Below are 19438 nucleotides of genomic sequence, written 5' to 3'. Positions count from 1 at the left end.
GAATCAGCAGGATCAGTGCAGGGATCAGCACAGGGATCACAGATGGGATCAGCACTGGGATCACTGGGATCAGTGCTGAGATCACTGGGATCAATGCTGGGATCAATGCTGAGATCACCAGGATCAGCGCTGAAACCACTGGGATTACCAGGATCTGTGCTGGGATCACTGGGATCAATGCTGAGATCACCAGGATCAGTCCTGGGATTACCAGGATCAGTGCTGGGATCACTGGGATCAGCACTGGGATCAGCACTGGGATCAGCACTGGGATCACTGCTGGGATCACTGGGATCAGCACAGGGATCACTGGGATCTCAGGGAGCACAGGGATCAGCATGGGGATCTTAGGAGAGCACAGGGATCAGTGGGATCAAAGGGATCATGACAGGAGTCACAGGGATCACTGGGATCATCACAGGAATCACCAGGATCATCACAGGGGTCACCAGGATCATCATGGGGCTCACAGGGATTGATGGGATCATCATAGGGATGACAGGGATCACAGGGATCATCACAGGGATCGCCAGGATCATCACAGGGATCCCAGGGATCATCACAGGGATCACTGGGATCATCCCAGGGGTCACAGGGATCACCGGGATCATCACAGGGATCACAGGGATCATCCCGGGGCTCACAGGGATCGGGATGCCCCAGGATCCCATCCCAGATCCAGCCCCTCAGGAACATCCATGGAGTGCCTTCCCTGTTTTCCCACACAGCCACGTGGCCAGAGCTCTGGGATCCCTCTGGATCTCTCTGGATCCCTCTGGATCCTGCCCAGGGGTTGGCAGCAGCTGGAGGGGATCGTGCAGCGCAGCCAAGCGGGGCTGGGAAGGGACGGGAGCGGGTTGGGATGTGTGAGGCAGGAAAAGGGGGACTGGCCCTTCCCACCCCAAATCCTGGCCTTTCACCCCAAATCCTGGCCTTTCACCCCAAATCCTGGCCTTTCCCCCCAAATCCTGGCCTTTCCCACCCCAAATCCTGGCCTTTCCCCCCAAATCCTGGCCTTTCACCCCAAATCCTGGCCTTTCCCACCCCAAATCCTGGCCTTTCCCCCCAAATCCTGGCCTTTCCCACCCCAAATCCTGGCCTTTCCCCCCAAATCCTGGCCTTTCACCCCAAATCCTGGCCCTTCCCACCCCAAATCCTGGCCTTTCACCCCAAATCCTGGCCTTTCCCCCGAAATCCTGGCCTTTCCCCCCAAATCCTGGCCTTTCACCCCAAATCCTGGCCTTTCCCACCCCAAATCCTGGCCCTTCCCACCCCAAATCCTGGCCTTTCACCCGAAATCCTGGCCTTTCAACCCAAATCCTGGCCTTTCACCCCAAATCCCAACATTTCTACCCCAAATCTGAGAGTTTTAACCCAAATCTGGGAGTTTTGCCTCGAATCCCAGCATTTCATCCCAATTCCTGGGGTTTTGGGGGGTTTACCCCAAATCCCAGAGTTTCACCCCAAATCCCAGAATTTCACCTCAAATCTGGGAGGTTTACCTGAAATCCCGGGGTTTTACCCCAAATCCCAGCGTTTTACCCCATGGAAAGCCAGCTGGAATGGGGTGGGAAAGGCTCTGCCCTGAGGTTCCACAATTCCCAAAATTCTTCTTCCTTGCTTCTTAAATTCTTCCCTTCCCTCCTGGATTCCTGAATTCCTTCCTCAATCCTTGAATTCCCAAATCCCTTCCTGAATTCCATCCTTCCTCAATTCCTGAATTCCTTCCTGAGTTCCTTCCTAAATTCCTAAATTCCCAAATTCCTTCCTGAATTGCTTCCTGAATTTCTGAATTGCTGCCTGAATTCTTCAATTCCTTCCTAAATTTCTGAATTCCTTCCTGAATTCCAGAATTCCTGAATTCCTTCATTCGTCCCTGAATTCCTTCCTCAATTCCTGAATTCCTTCCTAAATTCCCAATTCCTGAATTCCTGAATAGCTTCCTGAATTCTTCAATTCCTTCCTGAATTCCTGAATTCCTTCCTTCATTCCTGAATTTCTGAATTCTTGAATTCCTTCATTCCTCCCTGAATTCCATCCCAAATTCCTGAATTCCTTCCTCAATTCCTGAATTCCTTCCTGAATTCTTGAATTCTTTCCTTCACTTCTTCCCTCCTGAATTCCTGAATTCCTGAATTCCTGAATTTTTTCCTTCCCTCCTCAATTCCTTCATGAATTCCTTCCCAAATTCCTGAATCCCTTCCCGAACCCCTGAATCCCTGGGCAGCTCCAGACTGATTTTTGGGATGGGAATGGGATGAGCCCAGCCTGGATTCATTCCACGATGGGAATTTTATCCCCCCCATACTGGGAATTTTGGGAATTTTGGGAATTTCGGGACGGGATCGGTACCTTCCAATCGGATTTGTGCTTCAGCTCCTGCATTTCCTTCCCCCCAACTCTCAGAGCCAGGAGCTCCCTCTTAGTCCTGGCGCATTTTTCCTTGAGTTTTTGGAGGTCTGGAGAGAGCTGAGCCCAAAGCAAAGCGGGAGAGCGGCAGGAGCAGAGATCCAGGGAAGCAGCAAAGGCAAAAACACAGGAGAGATCATCCCAAAGGAGCAGAGAACAGCAGCAGCAGCCCGGAATTCCGGCTGGGAATGTAGGAGCAGCAAGGAGAAAAATCCCAAAAATCCTAAAATTCCGTCTGGAATGGAGCAGGAGCAGGGAAAGCAGCACAGAGCAGGCAGCAGCATCCCAGAATTCTGGCTGGGAGTGAGCAGGGAGTGCAGGAGCAGCAGGGAAGGCCCCAAAAACAGGAGAAATCATCCCAAAAATCCTGCAATCCCAGCTGGGATGGAGCAGGGAATGCAGCAAGAGCAGGGAAAGGCAGGGAGAGGGTGAAAAATGGGAGGAATCATCCCCAAAATCCTGAAATTCCAGCTGGGATGGAGCAGGGAAAGGCAGGGAGAAGCTCCAGCAGAAGGAAAATTAAGCAGGAAGGAGGAAAATGGAAAGAAAATGGAAAGAAAATTCCAGGGAAAACACGGCAGGGTCTGTGGGATGCTCTGGTGCCTCCAGGCAGGACAATGCCAGGAAAAGCTGGGATGAGGATTCCAAAGGAAGGATGAGGATTCCAAGGGATGGATGGGAATTCCAGAGGGATGGATGGGAATTCCAAGAGATGGATGAAAATTCCAGAGGGAAGGGTGAGGATTCCAGAGGAATGGATGGAATTCCAGAGGAATGGATGAGAATTCCAGAGGGATGAGATGCATACCTTGGGCTGGAGGGATCAGGATTCCAAAGGGATGGATGAGAATTCCAGAGGGATGGATGAGAATTCCAGAGGGATGGGATGCACACGCTGGACTGGACGGATGGGAATTCCAGAGGGAAGGACAGGAATTTCAGGGGAAGGACAGGAATTCCAGGGGGACAGGAATTCCAGAGGGACAGGAATTCCAGAGGAACAGGAATTCCAGAGGGACAGGAATTCCAGAGGGACAAGATCCCAGGGAAGGAATCCCAGGGAAGCAGAGATCCATACCCAGGGCTGGAAGGACAGGAATTTCAGTGGAAGGACAGGAATTCCATAGGGACAGGAATCCTAGGGAAGCAGGCTCCTACCCAGGGCTGGAAGGACAGGAATTCCATAGGGACAGGAATTCCATAGGGACAGGAATTCCAGAGGAACAGCAGTCCCAGGGAAGCACAGGAATTCCATAGGGACAGGAATTCCAGAGGGACAGGAACCCCAGGATGCACGCTCCTACCCGGGGCTGGAAGTACAGGAATTCCATAGGGACAGGAATGCCAGGGAAGCACAGGAATGCCATAGGGAAGCACAGGAATTCCATAGGGACAGGAATTCCATAGGGACAGGAATTCCCTAGGGACAGGAACCCCAGGATGCACTCTCCTACCCGGGGCTGGAAGGACAGGAATTCCATAGGGACAGCAGTCCCAGGGAAGCACAGGAATCCCATGGAAGCACAGGAATTCCATAGGGACAGGAATTCCATAGGGACAGGAACGTCAGGGAAGCACAGCAGTCCCAGGAAGCAGGCTCCTACCCGGGGCTGGAAGGACAGGAATTCCACAGGGACAGCAGTCCCAGGGAAGCACAGGAATCCCATGGAAGCACAGGAATTCCATAGGGACAGGAATTCCATAGGGACAGGAACGTCAGGGAAGCACAGCAGTCCCAGGATGCAGGCTCCTACCCGGGGCTGGAAGGACAGGAATTCCATAGGGACAGGAACCCCAGAGGAACAGGAACCCCAGGATGCAGGCTCCTACCCGGGGCTGGAAGGACAGGAATTCCAAAGGGACAGGAATTCCAGAGGAACAGCAGTCCCAGGGAAGCAGGCTCCTACCCGGGGCTGGAAGGACAGGAATTCCATAGGGACAGGAATGCCAGGGAAGCACAGGAGTCCCATAGGGACAGGAATTCCATAGGAACAGCAGCCCCAGGATGCACGCTCCTACCCGGGGCTGGAAGGCCGCCCGCAGCCTGGCGCGCTCGCTGTCCCGCTCGCTGTCCCGCCGCGATTCCGGCCGCGATTCCTCCCCGGAGTCGCTGTAGCTCTCGAAGTCGCTGGAGCTCCAGCCCAGGTCCTGCCCCAGGCGCGTCCCCTCCCCGCGCTGCACCTCGGCGTAGATGAGCCCCGCGCCTGCAACGCACAGCGCACACTGCAGAGAGAGCATCTCGGGGAGAACAGCGCGGAGAGAACAGCGCAGGGAGAACAGTGCGGGGAGAACAGTACAGAGAGAGCATCTCGGAGAGAACAGCGCGGGGAGAACATCTCAGAGCAAACACCGCAGAGAGAACAGTGCAGAGAGAGCATCTCGGAGAGAACAGCGCGGAGAGAACAGTGTGGGGAGAACATCGTGGGGAGAACAGTGCAGGGAGAACAGTGCAGGGAGAACAGTGCAGAGAGAACAGTGCGGGGAGAACAGCGCGGGGAGAACAGTGCAGAGAGAACAGTGCGGGGAGAACAGCGCGGGGAGAACAGTGCGGGGAGAACAGTGCGGGGAGAACAGCGCGGGGAGAACAGTGCGGGGAGAACAGTGCAGAGAGAACAGTGCAGGGAGAACATCGTGGGGAGAACATCGTGGGGAGAACATCGTGGGGAGAACAGCGCGGGGAGAACAGTGCGGGGAGAACAGTGCAGGGAGAACAGTGTGGGGAGAACAGTACGGGGAGAACAGCGCGGGGAGAACAGCGCGGGGAGAACATCTCAGAGCAAACATCGCAGAGAGAACAGTGCAGGGAGAACATCGTGGGGAGAACAGTGCGGGGAGAACAGTGCGGGGAGAACAGTGCGGGGAGAACAGCGCGGGGAGAAGAGTGCGGGGAGAACAGCGCGGGGAGAACAGTGCAGAGAGAGAGAACAGCGCGGGGAGAACATCTCAGAGAGAACAGCGCGGGGAGAACAGTGCGGGGAGAACAGCGCGGGGAGAACATCGTGGGGAGAACAGTGCGGGGAGAACAGTGCGGGGAGAACAGTGCGGGGAGAACATCTCAGAGCAAACACCGCAGAGAGAACAGTGCAGGGAGAACATCGTGGGGAGAACAGTGCGGGGAGAACATCTCAGAGAGAACAGCAGGGAGAGCGGGGAGAACATCTCAGAGCAAACATCACAGAGAGAACAGTGCGGGGAGAACAGTGCAGAGCGTCCCAGCGACTCCTGATGGGGCCCTGCTCAATTCCTGCTGGATCCCTGCTGGATTCCTGCTCAATTCCTGCTCAATTCCTGCTCAATTCCTGCTGGGTTCCTGCTCAATTCCTGCTGGATCCCTGCTGGGTTCCTGCTCAATTCCTGCTCAATTCCTGCTGGGTCCCTGCTCAATTCCTGCTGGGTTCCCGCTCAATTCCTGCTCAATTCCTGCTCAATTCCTGCTGGGTTCCTGCTCAATTCCTGCTCAATTCCTGCTCAATTCCTGCTGGGTTCCTGCTCAATTCCTGCTCAATTCCTGCTGGGTCCCTGCTCAATTCCTGCTGGGTTCCTGCTCAATTCCTGCTCAATTCCTGCTCAATTCCTGCTGGGTTCCTGCTCAATTCCTGCTCAATTCCTGCTGGGTCCCTGCTCAATTCCTGCTGGGTTCCCGCTCAATTCCTGCTCAATTCCTGCTCAATTCCTGCTGGGTTCCTGCTCAATTCCTGCTCAATTCCTGCTCAATTCCTGCTCAGTTCCTGCTGGGTTCCTGCTCAATTCCTGCTCAATTCCTGCTCAATTCCTGCTGGGTTCCTGCTCAATTCCTGCTCAATTCCTGCTCAATTCCTGCTCAATTCCTGCTGGGTTCCTGCTCAATTCCTGCTCAATTCCTGCTCAATTCCTGCTGGGTTCCCGCTCAATTCCTGCTCAATTCCTGCTCAATTCCTGCTGGGTTCCTGCTCAATTCCTGCTCAATTCCTGCTGGGTCCCTGCTCAATTCCTGCTGGGTTCCCGCTCAATTCCTGCTCAATTCCTGCTCAATTCCTGCTGGGTTCCTGCTCAATTCCTGCTCAATTCCTGCTCAATTCCTGCTCAGTTCCTGCTGGGTTCCTGCTCAATTCCTGCTCAATTCCTGCTCAATTCCTACTGCATTCCCAACAATTCCTGTTGGATTCCTGATGGGTTCCCGCTCAATTCCTGCTCAATTCCTGCTGGGTTCCTGCTCAATTCCTGCTCAATTCCTGCTCAATTCCTGCTGGGTTCCTGCTCAATTCCTGCTCAATTCCTGCTCAATTCCTGCTCAATTCCTGCTGGGTTCCTGCTCAATTCCTGCTCAATTCCTGCTCAATTCCTGCTGGGTTCCTGCTCAATTCCTACTGCATTCCCAACAATTCCTGTTGGATTCCTGATGGGTTCCCACTCAATTCCTGTTTAATTCCTGCTGGGTTCCTGCTCAATTCCTGCTGGGTCCCTGCTGGATCCCTGCTGGGTTCCCACTCAATTCCTGTTTAATTCCTGGTGGATTCCTGCTGGGTTCCCACTCAATTCCTGTTTAATTCCTGGTGGGTTCCCACTCAATTCCTGCTGAATTCCCACTGGATTCCTGCTCGATTCCCACCGATTTCCTGCTGAATTCTTGCACAATTCCCCCTGGATTCCTGCTCAATTCCCACTGATTTCCCGTTCAATTCCCGCAGATTTCCTGCTCAATTCCCACCCAATTCCTGCTCAATTCTCACACAATTCCCACTGAATTCCTGCCCAATTCTCCTCTTCTGGAACCCTCAGAGTCCTGCAGCCCCTCTGGCAGTGGCTCCATCCCTCCCAAATCCCGGGATTTCCCAGGATTCCCATCCCATTCCCCGGTTATTCCTTCCTCCTGGAGGACAGGATTCTCCTTCTTGATGGAAAATGGGACGGGAGGGCCCTGGAAAACCAGGAAGAGGCGGTTCCTGGATGGAAAACCAGGAGGAGGTGATTCCTGGATGGAAAACCAGGAAGAGGCGGTTCCTGGATGGAAAACCAGGAGGAGGTGATTCCTGCTGGAAAATGGGATGGGGAGGGGGGCCTGGAAAACTGGGAAGAGGCAGCTCCTGGATGGAAAATGGAATTGTGGGCTCTGGAAAACTGGGAAGATGAAAATGGGATCGTGGACCCTGGAAAACCAGGAGGAGGTGATTCCTACTGGAAAATGGGATGGTGGCCCCTGGAAAATTGGGAAGAGGTGATTCCTGCTAGAAAATAGGTCATGGACCCTGGAAAAGCGGAGGAGGCTGTCGGATGGAAAGCGGGAGGGGCTCTGGAAAAGCGGGAGGGGCTCTGGAAAAGCGGGAGGGGCTCTGGAAAAGCGGGAGGCGCGTCCGTACCATCCTGCTCCGCGTCCAGGCCCTCGCAGGGAACGTCGTCGTAGATCACCTCGTCCTCCACGGCCGGGAAGGAGAAACGCTCCCCTGGAAACACCGGGATCGGCATTGGGATCAGGGAATGGGATCGGGAATGGGATCAGGGAATGGGATCGGGAATGGGATTGGGAATGTGGGATTGGGAATGGGATCAGGGAATGGGATCGGGAATGGGATCAGGAATGTGGGATCGGGAATGTGGGATTGGGAATGGGATCAGGGAATGGGATCGGCATTGGGATCAGGAATGGGATCAGGAATGGGATCAGGAATGGGATAGGGAATGGGATCAGGAATGGGATAGGGAATGGGATCAGGAATGGGATCAGGAATGGGATCGGCATTGGGATCGGGAATGGGATCAGGAATGGGATCAGGAATGGGATCGGGAATGGGATAGGGAATGGGATTAAGAATGGGATCGGGAATGGGATCGGGAATGGGATCAGGAATGGGATCGGGAATAGGATCGGGAATGGGATCGGGAATGGGATCGGGAATGGGATCGGGAATGGGATCAGGAATGGGATCGGGAATGGGATCGGGAATGGGATCGGGAATGGGATCGGGATTGGGAATGGGATCGGGAATGGGATCAGATTGGGATTGGCATTGGGATCAGATCGGGACTGGGATCACAGTCAGGACTGGGATCACAGTCAGGATTGGGATGGGATCAGGACTGGAATCGGGATCAGGATTGGAATCAGGATTGGGATCAGGATCAACATCCTGGGATCCAATCATGATGGGAAGTTATTCCAGGGGTTACCCAGAGGTTATCCAAAGGTTTGCCCAGGGGTTATCCCAAGATAATCTGAAGGGTTATCCAGGGGTTACCCAGAGGTTATCCAGGGGTTATCCCAGAGATAATCCCAAGGGTTATCCAGGGGTTACCCAAAGGTTAGCCCAGAGGTTATCCCAGAGATAATCCCAAGGGTTATCCCAGGGGTTATCCAGGCGTTATCCAGGGGTTATCCAGGTGTTATCCCAGGGTTATCCAGGGGTTATCCCAGGGTTATCCAGGGGTTACCCAGGGGTTATCCCAGGGGTTATCCCAACTTTTCCCCACCTCTGCAGATGCTCTCCCTCTTCCAGGTGCGGTTCCGGATCTGGGAATCTCCTCCGGCCTCGCCGTTGCTCACCTGAGCTGGGATCCTGCAGGAGCAGGGTCAGGGAACATTCCAGGGAAAAATCCCTGGATCAGGGCCAGATTCCCCAGGATCACACCCTCCCAAAGCTCCCACCCCCTGTCACCCCCATTCCCACAAAATCAGGAATTTTTTTAAGGAATTTCCCTCCATTCCACCCTCCATTTGCTCCTTGGGATCCCCTTAGGGTCATCCCACATTTTTAGGGATGTCCCGCCAACACACTCAGGGATGATGGAAAAAATCACAAAATCCCAGAGTTCTCCTGCTTGGAGCTCCTTGGAAAGGGGAGAACTTGGGGGAAACTGAGGCACAGCAGCAGCTGTGACGTCACATGGAGGGGACAGATCCCAAAAATCCATCACAGGACCCAAAATCCTGCCAAGACTCCTGGAATTCCCACCTAAACCTCCTGAAACTGCCCCAAATCCCACACAACTCCCTGAAATCCCATCAGAATCCCCAAAATTCCATGGAAATCCCACAAAATGTCCCAAATCCCATCAGAATCCCCAAAATTCCATGGAAATCCCACAAAATGCCCCAAATCCCACTCACCCTTCCTCAGTCTCTGGCTCCAGCCCCTCTGCAGGGAAGGAAACAAAGAGAAACTATGTCAGCACCCCCAGGATCCACCGGGAATATCGGGAATTCCACATTGGGAATACTGGGAATTCCACACTGGGAGTGCCTGGGAATTCCACACAGGATCAGGAATTCCACACAGGAATACCTTGAATTCCACACTGGGAATACTGGGAATTTCATACTGGGAATACTGGGAATTCTATACTGGGAATGAAGAGGATTTCCATAATCCGAATACTGGGAATTCCACACAGGAATATCAAGAATTCCACACTGGGAATTCTATACTGGGAATATCAGGAATTCCAGATTAGGAATGTCTGGGAATTCCACACAGGAATACCAGGAATTCCATACTGGGAATACCGGTAATTCCACACCGGGAATACCGGGAATTCCACACGGGAATACCGGGAATTCCACACTGGGAATATCGGGAATTCCACACTGGGAATATTTGGGAATTCCACACAGGAATACTGGGAATTCTACACCGGGAATTCCACACTGGGAATATCGGGAATTCCAGATTAGGAATGTCTGGGAATTCCACACAGGAACACTGGGAATTCCACACAGGAACACTGGGAATTCCATACTGGGAATACTGGGAACGCTGCTCACCGGAGCTGGGCGGGCGCCGGCGGCGCGGGGGCGCCTGGAGAGCCCCATCGGCTCCAGGATCAGGGCAGGGATCAGGGCAGGGATCAGGGCAGGGATCAGCTCCTGAATCCTCGTCTTCCTCCTCCTCCTCCTCCTCCTCCTCGCTGTCCTCGAAGCTGAAGGCCTGGCCCAGCTCCTCCATCCCCCCGGGCACCGGCGGCTCCGGCGGAGATCCTGCACCGGGAACGGGAACACGGAACCGGGGGTGGGGAGGGATGGGGGTGGAAAAGGGGATGGAAAAGGGGATGGAAAAGGGGATGGAAAAGGGGGATGGAGGAGATGGAGGACAAGAGGGATGGAGGGGGATGGAGGAAGAGAGGGATGACGAGAGATGGAAAAGAGGGATGGAAAAGAGGATGAAGGAGACGGAAAAGGGGGATGGAAAAGGGAGATGGAAAAATATATGGAGGAGATGGAGGAGATGGAAGAGATGGAGGAGATGGATGAGATGGAAGAGATGGAGGAAAAGGGGGATGGAAAAGGGGGATGGAGGGGATGGAAAAGAAAAAGGAGGAGATGGAAAAGGGGGATGGAGGAGATGGAGGAAAAGGGGGCAGGGTTGGAAGAGGAAAAGGGATGGAGATGGAATCGAAGGGGGATGGAGATGGAGCGGGAGGGAGAAGGGGGATGGAGGCAGAGGAGGAGGAGGAGGAGGAGGAAGGGAAAGGGGAGGGAGGTGGAGGAAGGGGAGGGAGAAAAAAGGGGATGGAGAAGGAGAATAGGGATGGAGAAAAAAGGGGATGGAGATGGAGGGAGAAGGGGGAACAGGGAATCATTAGGGAACAAGGGACAGGGAATCAGAATCATAAGGGAAGAGGGAATCAGGGAATCAGGGAACAGGAATCAGAGAATCAAGGAATCAGGGAACAGGGAATCAGGGAAGAGGGAACTAGGGAATTAGGGAAGACGGAACAGGGAATCAGGGAATAGGGAATCAGGGAACAGGGAATCAGGGAAGAGGGAATAGGGAATCAGGGAACAGAGAATTAGGGAATAGGAATCAGGGAACGGGATCAGCATCCCCCAGACCCAAGGACCCACCAGCCCTCCAAGCTCCCCCAATCTCAAGAGGCTCCAGCCAGGATATCCAGGATACCCCGGGAGCTGCTCCCTCCTTCCCACCCTGGGCTGGGTGTCCCAAAATTCCCAACGTTCTCAAAATCCCCAAATTCCAACCCCCAGGCTGACAGTACCTACTGCAGGCGGGGGGGGCGAGGCCATGGCGGAGGGGGCCCGGCTGCTCCAGGGGCGTTCCTGCAGAAAACAGGGAAAAAAAAGGGTTGGGAAAGGGGAAAAGGGCTGGGAAAGGGTAGAGAAAGGGTTGGGAAAGGGAAAAAAGAGCTGGGAAAGGGGAGAAAGGGCTGGGAAAGGAAAAAAAAGAGTTGGGAAGGGGGGGAAGGAGAAAGAAGGTTGGAAAGGGGGAAAAGGGCTGGAAAAGGGTTGGAAACGGGGAAAAGGGATTGGAAAGGGGTGAGAAACAGGGCAAAAAGGATTGGGAAAGGGTTGGGAAACAGAAAAAAGGGTTGGAGAGAGGTTGGGAAAGGGGACAAAGGTTTGGGAAAGGGGGGAAGGAGAAGGGTTGGGAAACGGGAAAAAAGGTTGGGAAAGGGTTGGAAAGGAGGAAATGGGTTGAAAATGGGTTGGAAAGGGGGGGAAAAGGGTTGGAAAGGGAAGAAAAAAAGGTTGGAAAGGAGCGAAAAGGGTTGGAAAGGAGGGGAAAAAAGGTTAGAAAGGGTTGGAAAAGGGTTGGCAAGGGATTGGAAAACAGGGAAAAAAGGGAAAAGAGAAAAAGTGCCAGTCCCAGCCCCGGAAAGGACCCGGCGGCTCCGGCTCGGGCAGGGAGCTGGGAATGGCTCTGGAGAAGCTCTCCCAGGAACTGCAGCTCCTGCTGCCAGGGAGGGAGGCAGGAGCACCAGGAGCGCCGGGATCGATGCCGGATCGATGGAACATCCGCCCGGAAACCGGGAGCGCCGCAAGGTCGGAGCCCGGGATCGTCCCCTGGGATGGGCCCGGGAAAAGAACTGGGAAAGGCTGGGAGCTTCCCTGCTAGAGAACCCAGAAATGGCAGAAATCCAGGAGAAAAATCCACTGAAAACCAGGAGATCAATCCCCAGAACCCAGGAGATCAATCCTCAGAAAAACAGGAGAAAAATCCCCAAAAAAAAAAGGGGAAGAACCTCAAAAAATAGGAGAAAAATCCCCCAAAACCGGGAGAAGAATCCCCAAAAGCTGGAGGAAGAATCCCCAAAAGCTGGGGGAAGAATCCCCAAAAGCTGGGGGAAGAATCCCCAAAAACTGGAGAAAGAATCCCCAAAAGCTGGAGGAAGAATCCCCAAAAGCTGGGGGAAGAATCCCCAAAAACTGGAGGAAGAATCCCCCAAAACTGGGAGAAGAATCCCTAAAAATATAGAAAAAACCCTGAAAACCAGGAGATCAACCCACAAAAAATGGGAGATGACTCCTCAAAAAACAGGACAAGAATTTCCAAAACCCCAGGAGAAGAATCCACAAAATCCCAGGAGAAGAATCCTCAAAAATCCAGAAAAATCCCTGAAAACCAGGAGATGAATCCACAAAATACAAGGAGCTCAATCCACAAAAAAATGGGAGACGGATCTCCAAAAAACAGGATAAGAATTTCCAAAATCCCTGAAAATCAGGAGAAGAATCCCACCCCCCCCACAAAAAAAGAGAAAAATCACCAAAAACTGGGAGAAAAATGCACAAAAACTGAGAGATGAATCCTCAAAAACCAGGATAAGAATCCCCAAAAATCCCAGGAGAAGAATTCCCAAAAACCTGACAAGTTCCAGAGCCGGGCGCTCCCAGCACACCAAGAATTCCCAGATTTTGCAGCTCTGGAAAAAGCCTCAAATTTGGGAATCCTCAGGAAAAACCCCAGGATCAGGGTCCAGCCCTTCCTGACAGATCCAGGTCCTTCTCCCATCCCAATTTTATCCTGGGAAAAGGTCGCTCCCGTTTGGAGCGCTGACCTCAGCCCCATCCCCATCCCAGATTTATCCCAGCGCCAGATTTATCCCAGGTCTCCAAAATAATCCTGGGATTGGGATTGGTCCAAGGGAAAAAGGGATTTTTCCTGGAGATTTTCATGAAGTCGGGGTGGGAATTCCCCATGGGATGAGGGAAAAATGGGATCAGCACAGCCAGGATCTGTGGGAATGCACAGGGAGGGGAAAAGTGGGAAAATCCAGGGAATCATCCCTGGGAATGGGGGTTCCTGGGAGCTGCTGGGGAGGAAAAATGGGAATTAGGAGAGGAAAAATGGGAATCAGGAGAGGGAAAATGGGAATCAGGAAAGGGAAAATGGGAATCAGGAAAGGGAAAATGGGAACTAGGAGAGGAAAAATGGGAATCAGGAGAGGAAAAATGGGAAGCAGGGATCCATGGAAATAAACTGGGAGAGGAAAAACGGGAATCAGAGATCCATGGAAATAAACACGGACAGGAAAATTGGGAATCGGGGATCCATGGGAATTAAGTGGGATGGGAGAACAGGAATCAGGGAAGGCCAGGCTGTGGGATGGGATCATTCCCAGCTCCAGGAGCAGGACCCAGCCCTGCCCTGCCCGGCCTCTCCCCATCCCATCCCATCCCATCCCATCCCATCCCGTCTATTTTTATCCCGGGATATTTTTATCACTGGCACTGTGGCTGGGGGAGCCGCTCCTGGATCCATCCCAGGATCCATCCCCACCAGGATCATCCCCTGGGACCATCCTGAGCCCTTCCCACAGATCCAGATCCACCCTGGGATCATTCAGGGATCCAGATCCACACCAGGATCATCCCGGGATCATCCCAGGGATCCGGATCCATCCTGACCCTGATGGGATCGGATCAGGGATTTGGAACAGCAGGAGGAGATCCAGGATCCATCCCAGGGAGAAATCCAGGATCCATCCCCCTGGGAATTCTGGGATCCATCCCAGTGAGAAATCCAGGATCCATCCCAGGGGGAAATCCAGGATCCATCCCAGGGGGAAATCTGGGATCCATCCCAGGGAGAAATCCAGGATCCATCCCAGGGGGAAATCTGGGATCCATCCCAGGGGGAAATCTGGGATCCATCCCAGGGGGAAATCCAGGATCTATCCCAGGGGGAAATCCAGGATCCATTCCCCTGGGAATTCTGGGATCCATCCCAGGGGGAAATCCAGGATCCATCCCAGGGGGAAATCCAGGATCCATTCCCCTGGGAATTCTGGGATCCATCCCAGGGGGAAATCCAGGATCCATCCCCCGGGAAATCTGGGATCTATCCCAGTGAGAAATCCAGGATCCATCCCCCTGGGAATTCTGGGATCTATCCCTCTGGGAATTCTGGGATCTATCCCAGGGGGATTTGCTGGGAATTGGCCCCACCCAGCTGCGAATCCCAGGAATAAATAACCAGGAATGAATAACTGGGAATAAACAACCAGGAATAAATGAATCATCTCCCCAAGAAATCCCTTTCCTTTGTCCCAAACTCCCTTCCTTTGTCCTCAAATTCCCCTTTCAATTGTCCCCAAAATTCCCCTTTTATTGGCCAAAAAATTTCCTTTCTTTAAAAAAAGAACAACCCTCCTCTTGCCCAAATTCCCCTTTCATTAGGCCCTAAAATTCCCTTTATTTTTCCCCAAAATTTCCTGTATTTTCCCCAAAATTCCCTTTCCTTAGGGCCTAAAAGTCCCTTTATTAACCAAAAAAAAAATTCCTTTATTTGTCCCAAAAAGCTCCCTTTCCTCTGTCCCAAAATTCCTTTTATTTTTCCAACAAAATCTACACCAGGAGATGCCCCCATGGATTTGAGATTCCCAAAATCCCAGACGTTATTCCTGGTTTTATTCCAGCACAAAACATTGGGAATTTTCCCCCTGGAACCACTTTCCTTGTGTTTTTCTTGGAATTTTTGGGAAGATCCCATTGTTCCTTCCCACCTGTTTACTCTCCCTAAACACCAATTCATTCCTTTAAAAATAAGGAAAAATTAAAAATAAGGAAAAGTGGGAAAATTATTCCAGAAGTTCCATCATTGTGGCTTCCCAAAAAATCCCTAAAAGTGGGAAAAGCGCCGGGAATTTGGGGTGGGAATGGGAATTTGGGGTGGGAATGGGGATTTGGGGATGGATCCAGGGATTTGGGGTGGGAATGGGGATTTGGGGCTGGATCCATGGATTTGGGAGTGGATCCATGGATTTGGGGCTGGATCCAGGGATTTGGGGATGGATCCAGGGATTTGGGGTGGGAATGGGGATTTGGGGGTGGATCCAGGGATTTGGGGTGGGAATGGGGATTTGGGGATGGATCCAGGGATTTGGGGTAGGAATGGGGATTCCAGGTGGATACAGGGACTCCCGGGTACCTCCCTGGATTTGGAGGCGGATTTTTGGGAAGAAGGAGCAGGAAAAGCAGGAACGGCCGTGACAGGAGGGAGAAGCAGGAGGGAAAAACTCTGAATCTGGGAATTGGGGGTGGGAATGGGAATTCGGGGGGCACCCGGGGATTCGGGGGGGATTTTTGGGAATCAGGGGCAGGAAAGCGGGGAGCAGCAGGGAGGAGCGGGGCCGGGGCCGGGTTCGGGGATTTTGGGGATTTTGGGGAGCGGGAAGCGCTGACCTGGGCAGGCCGCGGCCGCCGCGCCGGGTCCGCATGGGCCGGGCCGGGGCTCCCGGCTGGATCCCGGCGGGAATCGCCGCCCGCGGGTCCCGGATCCGCCGGGGCTGTCCCGGGGCCGATCCCGAGCTCCCGAATCCCGGGGCAGCGCCGGGCCCGGCCCGAGCCGCCTCCAGCGAGCGAGGGATGCCGGGATTTGGGAATCCCTCCTCCCCTTCCTCCTCCTCCTCCTCCTCCTTTCCTGCTTCTCCCGCTTATCCTGATTTTCCTGATTCTCCTTTTCCTGCGCTTCCTCTTCCTGCTTCTCCTGCTTTTCCTGCTTCTCCTCCTTTTCCTTCTCCTCCTCCTTTTCCTTCTCCTCCTTTTCCTTCTCCTCCTCCTTTTCCTTCTCCTGCTTTTCCTTTTCCTGCTTCTCCTTCTCTTTTTCCTGCTTTCCCTTCTTCTATTTCTCTTCCTTCTCCTCCTTCTCCCGCTTTTCCTTTTCCTTCTCCTCCTCCTTTTCCTTCTCCTGCTTTTCCTTCTCCTCCTCCTTTTCCTTCTCCTGCTTTTCCTTTTCCTGCTTCTCCTCCTTTTCCTTCTCCTCCTCCTTTTCCTTCTCCTCCTTCTGATTTTCCTTTTCCTGCTTTTCCTTCTCTTCTTTCTCCTCTTTTTCTTGCTTTTCCTTCTTCCACTTCTCTTCCTTCTCCTCCTTCTCCCGCTTTTCCTTTTCGTGCTTCTCCTCCTTTTCCTTCTCCTCTTTTTCCTGCTTTTCCTTCTCCTCCTTCTCCTGATTTTCCTTTTCCTTCTTTTCTCCTCTTTTTCCTGCTTTTCCTTCGCCCGCTTCTCCTCCTTTTCCTTTTTCTTCTTCTCCTTTTCCTCCTCCTCCTCTTCCTTCTTCTTTTTCCGCTTTTCCTCCTCATTTTTTTCCTGCTTTTTCTTCTGCTTTTTCTTCTCCTTTTCCTCCTTTTCCTGCTTTTCCTGCTTTTTCTCCTTTTCCTGCTTTTCCTTCTCCTCCTTTTCCTTTTCCCACTTCTCCTCCTTCTCCTGCTTTTCCCGATTTTCCTGCTTTTCCTTCCCCTCTTTTTCCCGGAATTCCCAACTCAGGATTTCTCCCCTCTGCCTCCAACCTCAGCCCAGAATTGCCCAGAAAATTCCTCTAAAAACTCCCAAAAAATCCAACAGGGAGCCAAACAGAAAAACAACAAAAAACCCACCAGGATTTAAAGCACCCTGTGCATGGATTCTTTATTTTTCACCAAAAAAAAAAAATCCCTTTCATTTGGTCCCAAAATTCCCTTTTTATTGGCCAAAAAAATTCCCTTTATTTTCCCCAAAAAAATCCCTTAATTTTCCCCAAAAATCTCTTTTATTGGGCCCCAAAATTCCCTTTATTTGGCCTCAAAAATTCCCCTTGTTTTTTTTTTTTTTTTTTTTTTTTTTTTAATTCCCTCAATTTCTCCCAAGTTTCCCTTTCTTTGCCCTAAAAACTCCCTTTATTTTCTCCAAAAAAATCCCATTTCTCTTCCCCAAAGTTTTTTATCCTGGGATTTAAAGTGGTTTTTCCTGATTTTTCCTCTGGGAATTCAAGTGATTTTTCTGGAGGTTTTTTTCTGGGAATTAAAGTGAATTATCTGGAGCTTTTTTTCTGAGAGTTAAAGTGCTTTTTCTGGAGTTTTATCCTGGGATTTAGAGTGATTTTTCTGCTGTTTTATCCTGGGATTTACATCGAATTTCTGTGACTTTCCAAGAGATTTTTTGGGAATTCAAGTGACTTTCACAGATGTTTTTTTCCAAACCTTATTTCCAACCCCTGGCAGGATGTGAGAACACTCATCCCAAAAATTCACCTCTGGAAGGAGCAGAGTGCACCAGGATTTTTGGGATGAGCCCTGATTTTTGGGATGGCTCCTCCCCTTGGAAAAATCCTGGAATTCCAGACCTTGGATGCTCCATCCCAAGGGATCAGCCTTGAGATCCAGCCCTTTCCTGGGATTTTTTGGGATCCAAACCTTTCCCATAGATATTTTCTGGGGGATCCAACCCTTTCCTAGTGATTTGATTTTTTTATCCAGCCCTTTCCTGTTTTTTGGGATCCAGCCCTTTCCCACAGATATTTTTTGGGGGATCCAACCCTTTCCTGATGTTTTGATTTTTTTATCCAGCCTTTTCCTGGGATTTTTTGGGATCCAAACCTTTCCCACAGATATTTTTGGGGGATCCAACCCTTTCCTAATGTTTTGATTTTTTTATCCAGCCCTTTCCTGGGATTTTTTGGGATCCAAACCTTTCCCATAGATATTTTCTGGGGGATCCAACCCTTTCCCACAGATATTTTTGGGGGATCCAACCCTTTCCTAGTGATTTGATTTTTTTATCCAGCCTTTTCCTGGGATTTTTTGGGATCCAAACCTTTCCCACGGGTATTTTCTGGGGGATCCAACCCTCTCCTAATGTTTTGATTTTTTTATCCAACCCTTTCCTGTTTTTTGGGATCCAACCCTTTCCCACAGATATTTTTGGGGGATCCAACCCTTTCCTAGTGATTTGATTTTTTTATCCAGCCTTTTCCTGGTGGTTTTTTGGGATCCAAACCTTTCCCATAGATATTTTCTGGGGGATCCAACCCTTTCCTGATGTTTTGATTTTTTTATCCAACCCTTTCCTGTTTTTTGGGATCCAACCCTTTCCCACAGATATTTTTGGGGGATCCAACCCTTTCCTACTGTTTTGATTTTTTTATCCAGTCCTTTCCTGGTTTTTTGGGATCCAGCCCTTTCCCACAGATATTTTTGGGGGATCCAACCCTTTCCTAGTGATTTGATTTTTTTATCCAGCCTTTTCCTGGGATTTTTTGGGATCCAGCCCTTTCCCACGGGTATTTTTTGGGGGATCCAACCCCTTCCTGGTGTTTTTCTGGGATCAGGGACGCGCAGAGCCCACACCCGCCCCTCCCCACCGCATCCCCGAACCATTCCCGGATTTCCAGCCTCCCCATCCCGAACAAAGCTCACCTGGGCCGGGGGAGCGGGACCGCGCGGGGAATTTCCCTCCGGAGCCGCGGCGGGGCCGGGCTCGGGCGGGGCCGGGCGGGAGCGGGGCCGGGCTCCGGCCGAGCCTGAAATTCCAGGGATTCGGCCGAGCGTCCCGGGATGCGGGGATGCGCCGGGAATCCATCGCACCCGGGATTCCTGCACGGAAAACCAACCGGGAATTGATGAACCTGGGCATGTCCGGGATCGGGATCCCCGCGGGAGCGGCTCCGCGGCACAAGCAGGAAACGATCCCAAAAATCCACCCGGGAGCAACGGTCCCAGGGGTTTTCCAGGGGGGTTGGACAGCTCCTGGCTTGGGAAAAAATTCCAGAGAAGTTCAGCGAGGTGGGCTGGAAAAATTGGGAATGGAGAGTCCGGGATGGGGTCAGGACACGGGGATTGGATCCAGGGAAAATTGGGAATGGAGAGCCTGGGATGGGGTCAGGACACAGGATTGGATCCAGGGAAAATTGGGAATGGAGACTCCAGGATGGGGTCAGGACACGGGGATTGGATCCAGGGAAAATTTGGAAGGGAGAGCTTGGGGTGCGGTCAGGACACAGGACTGGATTCCTCCTATGGATCCTGGATCCAGAGAAAACTGGGAATTCTCAGGCCAGGATGACGT

At 52.2% G+C, this 19438-nt stretch overlaps 1 protein-coding gene across 2 annotated transcripts in view; it reads right to left on the bottom strand.

The window, feature by feature from the left end:
• Positions 1-18926, bottom strand: part of ARHGEF10L (Rho guanine nucleotide exchange factor 10 like) — a 50973-nt gene extending 32047 nt beyond the window's left edge. For both annotated transcript variants that reach the window (XM_056508037.1, XM_056508036.1), the window contains exons 1-7: positions 18790-18926; positions 11377-11437; positions 10145-10357; positions 9491-9518; positions 8854-8939; positions 7746-7829; positions 4429-4613 (exon numbers count right to left, since the gene is read on the bottom strand). In XM_056508037.1, coding sequence (XP_056364012.1) covers positions 4429-4613; positions 7746-7829; positions 8854-8939; positions 9491-9518; positions 10145-10357; positions 11377-11404 — 624 coding nt within the window. In that variant the 5' untranslated portion in view covers positions 11405-11437; positions 18790-18926. The remainder of the gene's footprint in view (positions 1-4428; positions 4614-7745; positions 7830-8853; positions 8940-9490; positions 9519-10144; positions 10358-11376; positions 11438-18789) is intronic.
• Between the last annotated feature and the right edge of the window lie 512 nt (positions 18927-19438).

This window comes from Oenanthe melanoleuca, chromosome 21 (assembly GCF_029582105.1).
Source record: "Oenanthe melanoleuca isolate GR-GAL-2019-014 chromosome 21, OMel1.0, whole genome shotgun sequence".
NCBI classification, from domain to species: Eukaryota; Metazoa; Chordata; class Aves; order Passeriformes; family Muscicapidae; genus Oenanthe; species Oenanthe melanoleuca.
The sequence above is the reverse complement of the archived record's forward strand: the minus strand, read 5'-3'. Positions and strand labels throughout refer to the sequence as shown.